Below are 12,449 nucleotides of genomic sequence, written 5' to 3' on the forward strand. Positions count from 1 at the left end.
TTTAAGCTCTTGATAACTTTTGATATTTGAAAGCGGGTGCCAAAAGAAGGAATATCGATTTCTTTTAGATAAGCTAAATCGAGTTCAAGAAGAATGGGGCCTGTGATTTGGTGGCGGAGAAAGCATTCGCAAACTGCAGGCTCATAGCCCTGCGACAAAAAGTAGGTTTTAACTTGGAGAGGGGTCCATGATAAAATGTCAGACATGTTTTGCGGCAGGTTTGGGGGTGGCGGTGTGGCCACAGTGGGGACTGATATGCTGGAAGAACGCGAAGTATTTGAATCATAGGAAGATGGGAAAGGAGCAGCTGTAGTTGGAAGATAGGCCACGGGTGAGTTGGTAGTGCCCAGTTGAGAATAATGGTGGCGTTGTTGCTGGGGAGTATTTGAGCGAGGTAGTTGTTGATGTGATAAGACATTATCATAAGAGGCGTTTGCACTTGCAAATTCCGAAATGGCTTCATCAATATCTGTTAAGGTATCGTGGACAGAATCTGAGGGGTGTTGTATTGAGGCATAAGGAAGTGAATTTGAGGATGATGATGGAGAAGGTTGTTGGTTAATTGAGTTATTTGTAATAGTATTATTATTAGTTTTAAGATGGTTTATGCGTGACTTATTATTATTATTATTATTATCCAGAGGAAGTGAAGAAGATGAGCCTGCTGAATCTAATGGGGATACTGTGAGGATATTTGTTGGAGAATTTAGGGGGGCAGGAGTTGGAAGAACAAGACGGGTTGTAAAGGAATATGGGAACATACCCGCTTGTTTTGTACTGAGGTTTCGTCCCTAAAAAAAAAAAAAAAAAAAAGATAAAAGTGTCAGTTAAATTGCGGTTCAAAATTTTTTTTTGGTGAATAGTGATAATGAAAAACGCGTTTCATAAATTTAAAAAAAACAAAAAACAAGGGGGGATGAAATTCTTTTGTTTGTCTTTGTATCATCAAAAACTTACAATATACCAGCCATCATTAAAAGCTTGGTCAGTTTCTAAGACGAGAATATGATCACCTTTGCGCATAGTGAGTTCATCATCACTCCTGCTTTCAAAGTCATGTAAGACAATGAGATATATCAAGTCTGGTGAAGAAAGGTCTTCTTGAGATCCTGTATATTGTTGCTGTTGTTGTTGTTGTTGTTGTTGCATTTGGTTATGTTGGTGCTGTTGGAGGTCTTGCAACGGTGGTGCCAAATTTTGAAATGCTGTAGACATTGTGTGATAATTGATAATGGTTGTTTTCAAAGGAAACTGGTAATACTTTGAAAAAAAATTAAAAAAAAACGTTTAAAATGATGGGAATTTTTTTTTTATTTTCTTTCTCAAAAGATTTCTTGTGCTTTAATAAAGTTTCTGTGCACAATAATTGGAATTATCAGAAAAAAAAAAAAAAAAAAAAAAAAAGAAGAGCAAGAAAAGAAAGAAAAGAAGCGTCCTTTTGGAGTATCCAAAAAAAAAAAAAAAAAAAAAAAAAACAGTCTGTTTTAGGGTTTTTTTCTAGTAAACTCTGACTGGCACTGATGAGGAATGAGAAAAAAAAAAATAAGTGAGTGGATCACACAGTTGATAAATGTGAAATTATCAAAATATATATATATTAAGATAATCAAAACTTCTTTTAATGAAATTTAAAAAAAAAAAAAAAAGAAACCTTTAAGTTGTACTGAGTGGTTAGAAAATTTTTAAATTTTCTAAATTTTTTTTTTTTTAAATTTTTTTTTAAATATATTTTTAAGTGAATGGTAAGAAGAAAAGAAATTTGGTGATGGCGGTGGAAAGAAAGAAAGAAAGAAGTTTTAGGTTGTTAAGTAAGTAAGTAAGTAAGTAGTAGTAGTAGTAGTAGTAGTAATAGTAATAGTAGTAATAGTAATAGTAGTAATAGCAGTAATAGTAATAGTAGTAATAGTTTTTTTTATGTGTGTATGTGATGATGAGATTTAAAACAAGAGGAGGTTTTTTATTTTTTATTTTATTTTATATTTTATTTTATTTTTAACAAGGCAGCCAGCCAGCCAGAACAGCAGCCAAGCAAAAAAAAAAAAAAAAAAAAAAAGAAAAAAAACCCCCCCGGCAGATTTAGATGGTGGTGTTATATATTACATAAAACTTACGTAACTTTAATGTTGCATAAAAACCCACTAAGGTTATTACATAATCTTTTATTTCCATAAACGGTCTTCTACACATACATCTCGCGTCGTGTCACAAAAAAAAAACATACACACACACACGCGTTCCTTAGTAATAAAATATTATTCATCAATACTCATCTCTGACTAATCTTACTTCAATGGCCATTGTTGTCCCAACCAGTCCAATTTCAAGTGCGGCTTATTACCATTCCACGGTTCCGAGTCTGGTCTAAAAGTCTCCGGCACAGTTAAATCATATGCCATCCGAACACATAGTAACCGACACTCAGGACCAACACCAAGAATTCCACGAACTTTCTCTGCTTCACTATCTGTTAATCTATCACGTCCATACACCGGAACCATCACCACAGAAGATTTTTTCTCCTGCTTCTTCTTCTCTCCACTCTCAGATAACAACTCTTCATGCCACCTTGGACTTAGCACCACTCCAAGCTCCCAACTGCTACCATCAACCCGAGGCCCGCTACCTTTAGGACTTGTCTTGGCTGCCCTTCGAATAACCCCCCAGGCTGATTGTGACAAGTTTGCAGATGTTAATACAACCCATCGGATCCGTGTCTTGTCAGCGTTTGTCCTTATATAAGTCTTAATGTGAGGCATGACACGTTGTCGTCCAGCCTTCAATGCCTTCCATTCACATAGCTGACCTTGACTACGCAAATTGTCAAGTCCTCCTCGAGAGTTTTCAAATAAAGCTACCCCAGAAGCATATCCTATTATTGATTCACGTACACATTCAACACTGGGCCATAGTAATTGTGTACGCTTCACAAGATCAGGCACATACTTATTCCCATTTAATGCCTTAAGAATCGTTTCTTTAAAGTACTTTTGGTCCTTGCCAAAACTTCCTAAAGATGACACCTCAATGGTAAACTTGTCAGTAGACTCTTCTTTTTCTTCTTTTTCTTCTTTTTCTTCTTTTTCTTCTTTTTCTTCTTTTTCTTCTTTTTCTTCTTCTTTTTCTTCTTCTTTTTCTTCTTCTTCCACCAATTGGGCAAGTTTATTACCCAATCCATCTACCCCCATCCGTGGCTCTTGCCCAACATTGAAATTCCCAGGTGCAGACATGACCAAATCCACAGTCACCTCATCAAAACTAAACTTGCCCAGTTCATCAATAAGACCCTGTAAAACAGGTAACCGGTACAGCCTTAAATAGCCCAGAAAGTCGGCCCGGAAATCTCCCCGTATTTTAGTCTCTCCACGTCGCAAGTGCGGACTCATCCAGACCCCTTGCGTTAGTTTGTGCCAATCTAATGGTGTCAAATTGCTTGTTGATATTACTATTTGGAACCGTGTCACTTTCCCCAAATCCTTGGTATCTTCCTTCTCAGGATCATCCGTAAACCCAAGCACCATCAGCTTGGCATGGTGGATCGACCAGCTCTTACTTCGATGCAATGGTGCACCAGCTACTGGCGCTATGCGGTGTGCATCTGGTAATGACAGACGTTCTGAATTGTAATACTTTACATCCTGTGGGTTCCCACTTACTATGAACCATGACCACAAGTGTTTTCGAGTCCATGGCTCAATACTATTCATGACAAACTCAATATCGACTGAAAAATTGAATTGCCACTTTTAAATTAATATTAGAGCCGGGTTAACAAGTAATTAACAAGTAACTTGATACTTACCATATACTTGAGCCCTGCTTGGTTTAAAATATACTCAAGACCAACGGTATCCGAGTTTACCTCTGCTCCAAGATCATCAATACGTGATAATCGTAGTTCAGAGGAAATCACATTGGGATCTGTAAATTCCATCATCTGTGGCTTCTTAACAACCCGCGGAGGCTCTTCACTGGAAGAAGATCTTTTGGAACCCGTCAAGGGCTCTACAGACCTCTGTGCTGTGACCACAATCTCATTGTCACTCAAAGTCTCTATCGGAGCCTCATATGTATCCACAATTTCCACAGATGACGTATCCGAGTCGTCTTCTGGCGGTTCGTTTCCAAGCAGGTTATTTGATCGGTCATCTGACATTGTTTTGTAGAAAGAAGGAGGTTGAGGATTTTCAGAAAAGAAACATTTCCTTCCCTCTCCCTCGTTAATAAACAATTAAATCACGTGCATCACCAATATCTTAAAAATTAAAAAAAAAAAAAAAAAAAAAACCCCCAACTCTAACAAAAAAAAAAAAAAAAAATTGGGTTGTGTTGAAATCAAAATTCTTCCCAAATGCCACCAGATTACAATGACGACCGGGACCTCCCGCACAAATCTCCTTCAAGAAATATCCAGACTCAAGATCAAGACACACTGGGTCCGGCACCTCCGGTGACCCCACGCACACATCGAGTCTCATCTTTTACCACTCCCACAACAGGTCCTCCTCCCCGTACCTCTACCTCGCGTACTGGGTCTCGCACAGCTTCTCGGACAGGCATTCATACTAGCGGTGGCGGGCAATCGTCACGCAGAAGACCCTCTGCAGCCGAATACGAAGCATACTATTTTGGTACCTCGTCTCCGGCACATGTTCGTCACTTTTCAGCCGCCCATGCGCTTCCTCAGTTTCGCAACAGACTTGCAGCCTTATCACTGACGGCCAGCGGACACGAGACACGGTTTTTAGGCACACGTGGGGCTGACAGTAGTTCTAGTGGTGACCGGCTACAGGATCGACCAGGAATGGTTGCCGGTGGCGCGGGGTCGGGGTCAGGGTTAGGAAAGGGACTGGAATACGGTGATACCCAAAATAAACCAGCACCAATTGCTCCTACAAACTTTGTTGTATTTGACATTGGCAACCGCTCAATTCGTGCAGGATTTGCTGGTGATGCAGAGCCACGGTGCGTGGTTCCTGTGGATTTTGCATGGCAAAGGGTGGCACAAACACCTTCCAATTGTTTCCCTGTAAATTCCAATAATGATACCGATGATTCAAATTATGATCCGGCCGCACAAGAATACTCGCAGGACGCCATGGATTCGGACGAAGAAGACTTTGACGCAATGTTTGATGACACAACAAGATTGCCTGAAGAGTACAGACACACATTGTGGCGCGTACGCGAGGTGGGCGTCGTGCGGCCTACAGACTCAGATGGGACTCATGGCATAGGCGCGTCTGGTGGATCGTGGTACCGGACACATCCACGGCGGCGGCTCGAGACTCTTCTGGAGACCCTAGTGCGGTACATTTTCTCTCAGTAAGTGTTGATTACCAGATCATCTTTCTCCTGTCTAAATTCTAACCACCCGTTTTTTTTTTTTTTTTTTTTTTTTTTTAAGAGAGCTCTTGGTCAACCCACGATCTCAGCGTGTTGTTGTTGTGGAAAGCCCATTGTGGCCAGCTGCTATTAAACACTCAATAGCAAATGTTTTCCTTAAACATCTGCGTGTAAGTTTCCTTTCTACCTTTCCCTTCTTTTTTTTTTTTTTTTTTTTTTTTTTTTTTCTTCCTTTTAATCAAAATTGACTTTCTAACCCTCTCAGACCGCTTCACTCGCGTTTTTCCCAGCCCCTGTGCTCTCGCTTGTGGCCGCAGGCGCCCGATCCGGTGTCATTGTTGATATTGGGTGGGAAGAAACATGCGTTGCACCCGTTTGCGATTTGCGATTACTTTCGCCTGCCGTTGCTGCCACCTCACGTGCATCTCGTCGTCTTCATACACTTGTTTCCCAAACTCTTTGCGCCCACGCAATTGTCGTCCCAAACCAACTCCCAGGCCCTCTCCCCCAATGCGTCACTCCTGGACTCGTGTCTTTTGATGCTGTGGAATCTGTAATTGCTCAATGTTTGTATGAACATCACGATACTCCGGTCGTCGCACCTACAAAAGCTCAGAAACAAGTTGCTGCACTCCAGTTTATTCGCATCAATAAGGATACCGTAATTGCAATCGAGGCTGCGCGTTTGCAACACGCTCTGACATCTTGTTTTTTCGTAACCCCGCCATCGAATTCTCACAAACAACAACAATCCACACTCTCTCCCACTCCCTCTACAGTCTCCTTTTTCTCTCAGCCTTCATCTGTCTCATACTCTCAATCTCAATCTCAATTTCAATCTCAATCTCAATCTCAATCTCAGTCTGAGTCACAGTCTCAGTCACAGTCTCAGTCACAGTCTCAGTCACAACCACAACCACCAGCCAAGCGCTATGATGACCTCGATGATACCGACATTGCGACATTGGTCGCCCGCGTGCTGGCCGCGCTACCACTCGATGCCAAATCCTCCGCACAATCTCACATCGTCTTTACTGGCGCCGCCGCTTCTATCCCAGGCCTGCGCTCACGTTTGCTCCAGGACCTTCGCAGAAAGGTCGCGCATATGGGCGCAGGCGCCATGTCTCCACTCTACATCTCAGGTTCGGACTCTTTCGGTGCTTGGACAGGTGCAAGCATTTATCTATCTTCCCTTGGTTGGTTTTTCGCCCAAGATGCATCCGTTTCTTCTACATCTGCACCTGTTGGTGGGCCCAAAAACAAACTTCCTGGGGAAATGACTCGCGACGCGTATCTCACTCATGGCTACCACAAACTTAATCCTCCATATGGGCTGGTTATATAAAAGAATTAATGAATTACTGTTTCCACCTATCTTTATTAGACCTTATAAAAATTACATCTCAAATCTTGCAAACTCACTATCGACGGTAAAACCACCGCTTAAAAATATTTCTGCGGGGAGGCTCCTCAACCACGGGTTTTTGCACCCACTTGTTCTTCTCATCATTCTCCTTGTCGTCCTCTCCATCCTCATCCTCATCCTCATCCTCTCCACTATCAAATGCATCCGCATGCTCAATCCCTGTAAGAGACTTGTCGTAGTAATAATCCTCCATGCTTTTACGTGACGCAAGCGATGCCGCTTTATGAGCCGCTTCCTTGGCCTCGTACACCCGGCGCCGTTTTTCATCTTCGTCATGTTTTTTCTTGGCTCCAAGTCGTCCGTCTAGTGCCGCCTGTCGGTACTCGTACTCGCGCCGTACCCACGGCGTTTCATCTGCATGCGAAACATACAACGTGGTCCGGAACCGCGCCTTATCTGCTGCCCGCTCCATCTGCGGTCGCACATAGTCCAAAACATAAATCGATGCAAATCCAGAAGACGTTTCTGGACCAAGTGCAGATGCAACACCAGCCGCAGAAATGGGGCTAACTGCAGTGGGAGGCGCAAAAAACGAGTCAAACCCGCCAAGAGTACCTGCAGCTGCAGGGTACCGGCCCAAGTGCTCGGTGGCCACCTTAGACAAAACAGTCTGCATTGCCAAAGTCGTATGGTATCCTTCATCATCCTCATCTTCTTCTTCAAGTTCGTCAAAAAGTCTTTCGCTAGGAGGCTGGATCTTGTTTTTAGATTTAAATCCCAACCGCCGCCGGCTCTTAGTCTTCTTGCCATTCAACGCCATCTTCTCCATAAACTCTTCAAGCTTCATGGCATCATAATCTTCCAAACTATCTTCAAAAAATGGTGCCACTCGTACATCTGTTGCGTAGTGGTCCTCGCACGCACTCAAATCAATTCCCGGCAACTTGCGCACCTGCAGTGGCGCCACTGACGGCATGTTTTTGGGAGAAACAACCTGAGGTGACTCTGGTAAATGTATAGCTGAGCCTGGAGGTAAACTTACTGGTCGAGCAGATGGTTCAATAGGGCTTTCTTGAGGCCATGCGGAATCTGAGTAATTCGATTCGTCACTACCAGAACGCGTGTACTTTTTTTCAAAAGGCCATGCTTCTGCCCCTCGTCCATACTGCACATCTGGTATCACAGAGTTAGCTCATCATCTTTCAATCTAATCTACAGGGGTATACTTTCAATGCCAAATCCTTTGCGGCCCTTGACGGTGAGGTATTCTGTGGGGAATTCATCGGGGTATATTGTTTCCGTGTAATGGTGAGTACTTGTTGTGGTATTATTCTTAACAGGCGGATCATAAGACAATGGAGACGTGGCTGCAGTCGTTACCAATGTTCCGCCAGAAAATAGGCCGGCACTTTCAGAAGCGGATGAGAAACTATTTGCGCTGCGGGCGCTGCTGCTATGAGTCAAGCGTTTCATGGTTATGGTTGTGAGAAGAAGAAGAAAATAAAAAAAAAAAATTGCGTTTGTGTGAGTTTAAAACTTTTTTTTTTTAAAAAAAAAAAAAAAAGATTTTATAGACGTTACACCAAAACAACATCGCAAGTGTTATGAGCGTCTTGATTGAAACCACCGAAGGTAAGCTTAAATCTTGTATGATCGGTCTATGCTAACACAAATTAGGCGACCTTGTCGTGGACCTCTTGGTCGATGAGTGTCCTGTTTCCGCCACCAACTTTCTCAAGCTCTGCAAAGCAAAATACTTCAACCTCACCACCTTTTCTGCCGTTCGCCACGACCGTTTGTGCTATGCCGGATCACGCGCCCCGACTCATGGGGACTCTAGTGCATGGGGACTCACAGGAACAGAACCACAGACGTTTTACCCGGAAATGCAGACCCCTAAGATCATAGCTTCTGATTCACGGCGTTCCTTTGCCAATACAGGGACATTAGCGTGGGTCACGACGCCCAGCACGTCCGCAGTATCGGTTGGCCCGACGCGTGGAGGTGTACTTGCAGATTCCAAGTTTTGCATATCGCTTTCGGATTCAGTTGGAACTGGGTATGACGGAGATGTGGCAGTGTTTGGGCGGGTTGTTGAAGGCGTGGATGGCGCACTTGCGAAAATTAATGACGCGATTGTGGATGTGCATAACAAACCGTTGCGGCCAATTGTTGTGCTACACACGCATATTCTTGAGGACCCGTTTGATGAGATTCGTGGGTTGCGACTTCCTGAGTCTAGTCCGGAGCCTGACGAAGCTCAGTTAAAGTTGATTGAAGAAATGTCTGGGTCTTTGGACAAGGAAGATAACGAGGAAGATGAGAAGAGGAAAGAGCAAAGAGAGGCAGCGTCTAGTGCATTGACACTGGAGATTGTAGGAGACTTGCCTTTTGCAGAGGTTCTTCCTGAGGAGAATGTATTATTTGTGTGCAAGCTGAACCCGGTTACGGAGGATGATGATCTGTCGTTAATTTTTTCTCGGTTTGGGCCCATTCGGTCATGTGAAGTTATACGTGATACAAAAACAGGAGACTCTCTGCAGTATGCGTTTATTGAGTTTGAAAACAAGAAAGACTGTGAACTTGCCTATGCTAAGATGGATGGGGTAGTTGTTGATGACCGGCGGATCCATGTGGACTTTTCACAGAGTGTGGCTAAGATTGCGAAGCGGTGGAGAGATAAAGAGAATATGAAGAGACGAGGGGTAAGTGAAAGGAGAGGGGGGAGAGAAGATCATGAGCAGGATTACAAGCAACGAGATGAAAGATCAAGTCGTGATGAGAAAAGATATCGAGATGATGAAAGAGATGGTAGAAGGGACCGTGGTGGAAGAGATGACAGAGATCGTAGTAGGAGAGATGACAGAGATCGTAGTAGGAGAGATGACAGAGATCATAGTAGGAGAGATGACAGAAGAGACCGTGACGGAAGAGACCGTGACGGAAGAGACCATGACAGACGAGATCGCAATGGACGGGATCGACATGATAGAAGAGACCGAGATGATAGACGTGACAAAAGAGAAGACCGGAGAGAACGCAGTGATCGGCGGTACCGAAGCCGTAGTCCTCACCGTTCTCGTCGTCACTACCACTGAATTCTTTTTTTTTCGTATATATTGTTCAATTGTATATATTCTCCAATTGTATATTCTCTAATAATTGTTCATTAATTTTTTTTTTTTATTTGATTCATTTTATTCATTGAATGTACATAGACGGTAACTTTATAATGCAATTATTAAGAATGATCAGTCAAACATGGATTTCTTTTAATTTTTTTTTTTTAAAAAAAAAAAAAAAAAAAAAAAATTCATTTTGCAGATGCTGGTGCTAAAATATTTCCAATATATTCTTCCAGATATTTGTTTTCTGCCAGAAGCCCAGAAGACTCGTTCTGTAACGCTCGGATTTGTTCGACAGCAGTATCAAGACGTTGCCGCAGTTGTTTTGCTTGCAATTTAAGGTCCTGGGTTTCTCCATCGGTGGATGTAGCTAACTGAGGTTCACTCATTTTTTTTCTTTTTTTTTTTTTTTTTTTTTTTTGAAGGAAAAATGAGAGGTTTGAAGATAGTTGATTGAAAAAAGTGAAGAGAGTTTGAAAAGTTTGGGATTTAAAAAAAAAAAAATAAATAAATTGAAAAAGAGATTAAGAAATTAAATAAAATAAAGCAGGACTTGAAAGGTGATTTTAATTTTAACAAAATAATTTAAATTAGTTAAATTTAAACTAACCTTTTTATTAAAAAAAAGGTTAAAGTTAAAGTTAAAGTTAAAATTAAAATTAAAAATTAAAATAAATAAACATTAGTAATCATATTAATTTAGTTTAATATATATATTAAATTATTTCGGAGCAAACAACCAGCATTACAGCAACTTCATCCGCAACAGTCAAAGCCTCAAAATCTTCTTTCCACCCCTCCCCTTCCTAAACCCTCAACTCCTCCCCCAAAAATAAAAATAAAAATAAAAATAAAAATAAAAATAAAAATAAAAATAAAAGCCTCAGTTTTTGGCTCAATTGCTTCCAGATCTAAAGGAACTTCTCTTATAGCAATGACCCCTCCGGCCCCACAAATATTACTTGTGTCGGTTCGGCGGCGGCCGCAAATTCCCCGACTCTCGGTACTCAATGTTCTCTTCACTTTAAAATGTTGTTGCACAAGACATCTATCAGATATCGGTAAAGCACCCCAAGAAAATGCGCCGCACACAGTCTCTGCAACACCCAAACCTCGCAACAAACAGATCAAGCAAGATCTTGTTGCAGAGTTCCGAGACCTAAGACCAACATACCTAGCACCAAAAGATCCAGTTGTTTTATGTCATGGTCTCTTTGGGTTTGATTCGCTGAGTCTGTCTCTCCCATTTGCGCGCAAATTACAACTGGAGGGACCACCTGAGATCCAAAACGAGGGAATAAATAATAATAAGAATAATAATAGTAATAATAATAGTAATAATAATAGTAATAATAATAGTAATAATAATAGTAATAATAATAGTAATAATAATAGTAATAATAATAGTAATAATAATAGTAATAATAATAGTAATAATAATAGTAATAATAATAGTAATAGTAATAGTAACAATAAGAAGAAACTCAACAATGTTAAAATACCTAACAAGGGCCTCGCAGCATCTATCAAGTACTGGCGTGGAATCCAGGAAAGCTTAGAAGCCAGTGGAGTGCAAGTATATACTGCAGCAGTAGCACCCACAGCAACCATTGAATTGCGTGCAAAGTATCTGGAGCGTGCAATTCTGTTGCAGATTGTCAAGCCTTTACAAGACAATGCTTGTGGAGCACCATTAAAGGGTCCGATATACATCAATCTTGTGGGACATTCGATGGGTGGGCTTGACGCGCGCTATTATATTTCCAAATTATTGCCACGATATAACGAGTTGGCCCGGCAATCAGGACAGCCCGAACGTGCTTCAGATACAGATGAGTTTACTCGGTCATTGGTACAGGCATTAGATTTAGGATCTGGAGGAGGAGGAGGAGACGGGAAGCCTTGGACAATTCCAATTCCGGAGATTTGTGTACGGTCACTGACTACGATTTCAACACCACACCGAGGATCATCATTTGCAGATCACTTAATGGCATCGCCATTAAGTCCTGCGCGTGTGCCAGGGTTATATAAACTTCTTCCATCATTGGGATTTGATTATGCGTTTGATCGAAACCCTTACTCCAAATCAGGTGCTATACTTCAAAACGAAGCTCAAGCACCAGCTGACGAAACCACAGGAGCGTTTCGACAGTTGACACGAGCATATTTAACTAAAACTTTTAATCCAAATGTTCCAGATGACCCTTCGGTAGCATATTTTTCATATGGGTCTGCATATTGGCCACAATGGTGGCACATGAATTTATTTTTCGGACCTGCACAGAAGGTAATTTATTCAGAAGAGGGTCCGAATGATGGGCTTGTAAGTGTGGCCAGTGCACGATGGGGGCATTATCTGGGGACAATTGAAAATGTGAACCATTTGGATCTGATTAATGTGAGTATTTTTGGGAGGTTGATAATGATGAATTGACTAACGATTTCTTTTTTCTTCTTCTTCTTCTTCTTTTTTTTTTCTAGTGGCCAAACTCATTTGACTTGATGTGGGCACATTTGATTCATCGCAAACCACCATTCAATGCCATTGCAATGTATTTGAGCATCACTGATATGCTTGCACGGGAAGGATTTTAAAAGGTGGCATTACCATT

At 41.6% G+C, this 12,449-nt stretch overlaps 7 protein-coding genes across 7 annotated transcripts in view; 3 read left to right on the forward strand and 4 right to left on the reverse strand.

Moving 5' to 3' along the window:
- Nucleotides 1-1,215, reverse strand: part of SAPINGB_P006132 (uncharacterized protein) — a gene marked incomplete at both ends in the record, with an annotated part of 3,229 nt that extends 2,014 nt beyond the window's left edge. Inside the window, 2 exons of the mRNA XM_032000846.1 lie at nt 1-791; nt 958-1,215. The exon at nt 1-791 is cut by the window's left edge and continues 2,014 nt beyond it. Coding sequence (XP_031856737.1) covers nt 1-791; nt 958-1,215 — 1,049 coding nt within the window. The remainder of the gene's footprint in view (nt 792-957) is intronic.
- A 1,067-nt stretch (nt 1,216-2,282) lies between these two features.
- SAPINGB_P006133 (uncharacterized protein) lies at nt 2,283-4,153 on the reverse strand (the record flags this gene model as incomplete). Its single annotated transcript, XM_032000847.1, has 2 exons — nt 2,283-3,740; nt 3,800-4,153. The coding sequence occupies 2 exons, from the start codon at nt 4,151-4,153 to the stop codon at nt 2,283-2,285; spliced, it is 1,812 nt and encodes a 603-aa protein (XP_031856738.1).
- Nucleotides 4,154-4,348: 195 nt separating this feature from the next.
- Nucleotides 4,349-6,688, forward strand: SAPINGB_P006134 (uncharacterized protein; the record flags this gene model as incomplete). The annotated part of the gene is made up of 3 exons (XM_032000848.1): nt 4,349-5,322; nt 5,405-5,513; nt 5,609-6,688. 3 exons carry the CDS (start codon nt 4,349-4,351, stop codon nt 6,686-6,688), a joined length of 2,163 nt encoding a protein of 720 aa, XP_031856739.1.
- Nucleotides 6,689-6,764: 76 nt separating this feature from the next.
- On the reverse strand, nt 6,765-8,182 carry SAPINGB_P006135 (uncharacterized protein; the record flags this gene model as incomplete). The annotated part of the gene is made up of 2 exons (XM_032000849.1): nt 6,765-7,882; nt 7,936-8,182. 2 exons carry the CDS (start codon nt 8,180-8,182, stop codon nt 6,765-6,767), a joined length of 1,365 nt encoding a protein of 454 aa, XP_031856740.1.
- A 131-nt stretch (nt 8,183-8,313) lies between these two features.
- SAPINGB_P006136 (uncharacterized protein) lies at nt 8,314-9,807 on the forward strand (the record flags this gene model as incomplete). Its single annotated transcript, XM_032000850.1, has 2 exons — nt 8,314-8,341; nt 8,387-9,807. The coding sequence occupies 2 exons, from the start codon at nt 8,314-8,316 to the stop codon at nt 9,805-9,807; spliced, it is 1,449 nt and encodes a 482-aa protein (XP_031856741.1).
- A 215-nt stretch (nt 9,808-10,022) lies between these two features.
- On the reverse strand, nt 10,023-10,223 carry SAPINGB_P006137 (uncharacterized protein; the record flags this gene model as incomplete). Its single annotated transcript, XM_032000851.1, has 1 exon — nt 10,023-10,223. The coding sequence occupies one exon, from the start codon at nt 10,221-10,223 to the stop codon at nt 10,023-10,025; it is 201 nt and encodes a 66-aa protein (XP_031856742.1).
- A 545-nt stretch (nt 10,224-10,768) lies between these two features.
- Nucleotides 10,769-12,432, forward strand: SAPINGB_P006138 (uncharacterized protein; the record flags this gene model as incomplete). The annotated part of the gene is made up of 3 exons (XM_032000852.1): nt 10,769-11,066; nt 11,355-12,235; nt 12,319-12,432. The coding sequence occupies 3 exons, from the start codon at nt 10,769-10,771 to the stop codon at nt 12,430-12,432; spliced, it is 1,293 nt and encodes a 430-aa protein (XP_031856743.1).
- Between the last annotated feature and the right edge of the window lie 17 nt (nt 12,433-12,449).

Source organism: Magnusiomyces paraingens (assembly GCF_902498895.1).
Source record: "Magnusiomyces paraingens strain CBS 517.90 genome assembly, contig: contig5, whole genome shotgun sequence".
Lineage (NCBI taxonomy): Eukaryota > Fungi > Ascomycota > Dipodascomycetes > Dipodascales > Dipodascaceae > Magnusiomyces > Magnusiomyces paraingens.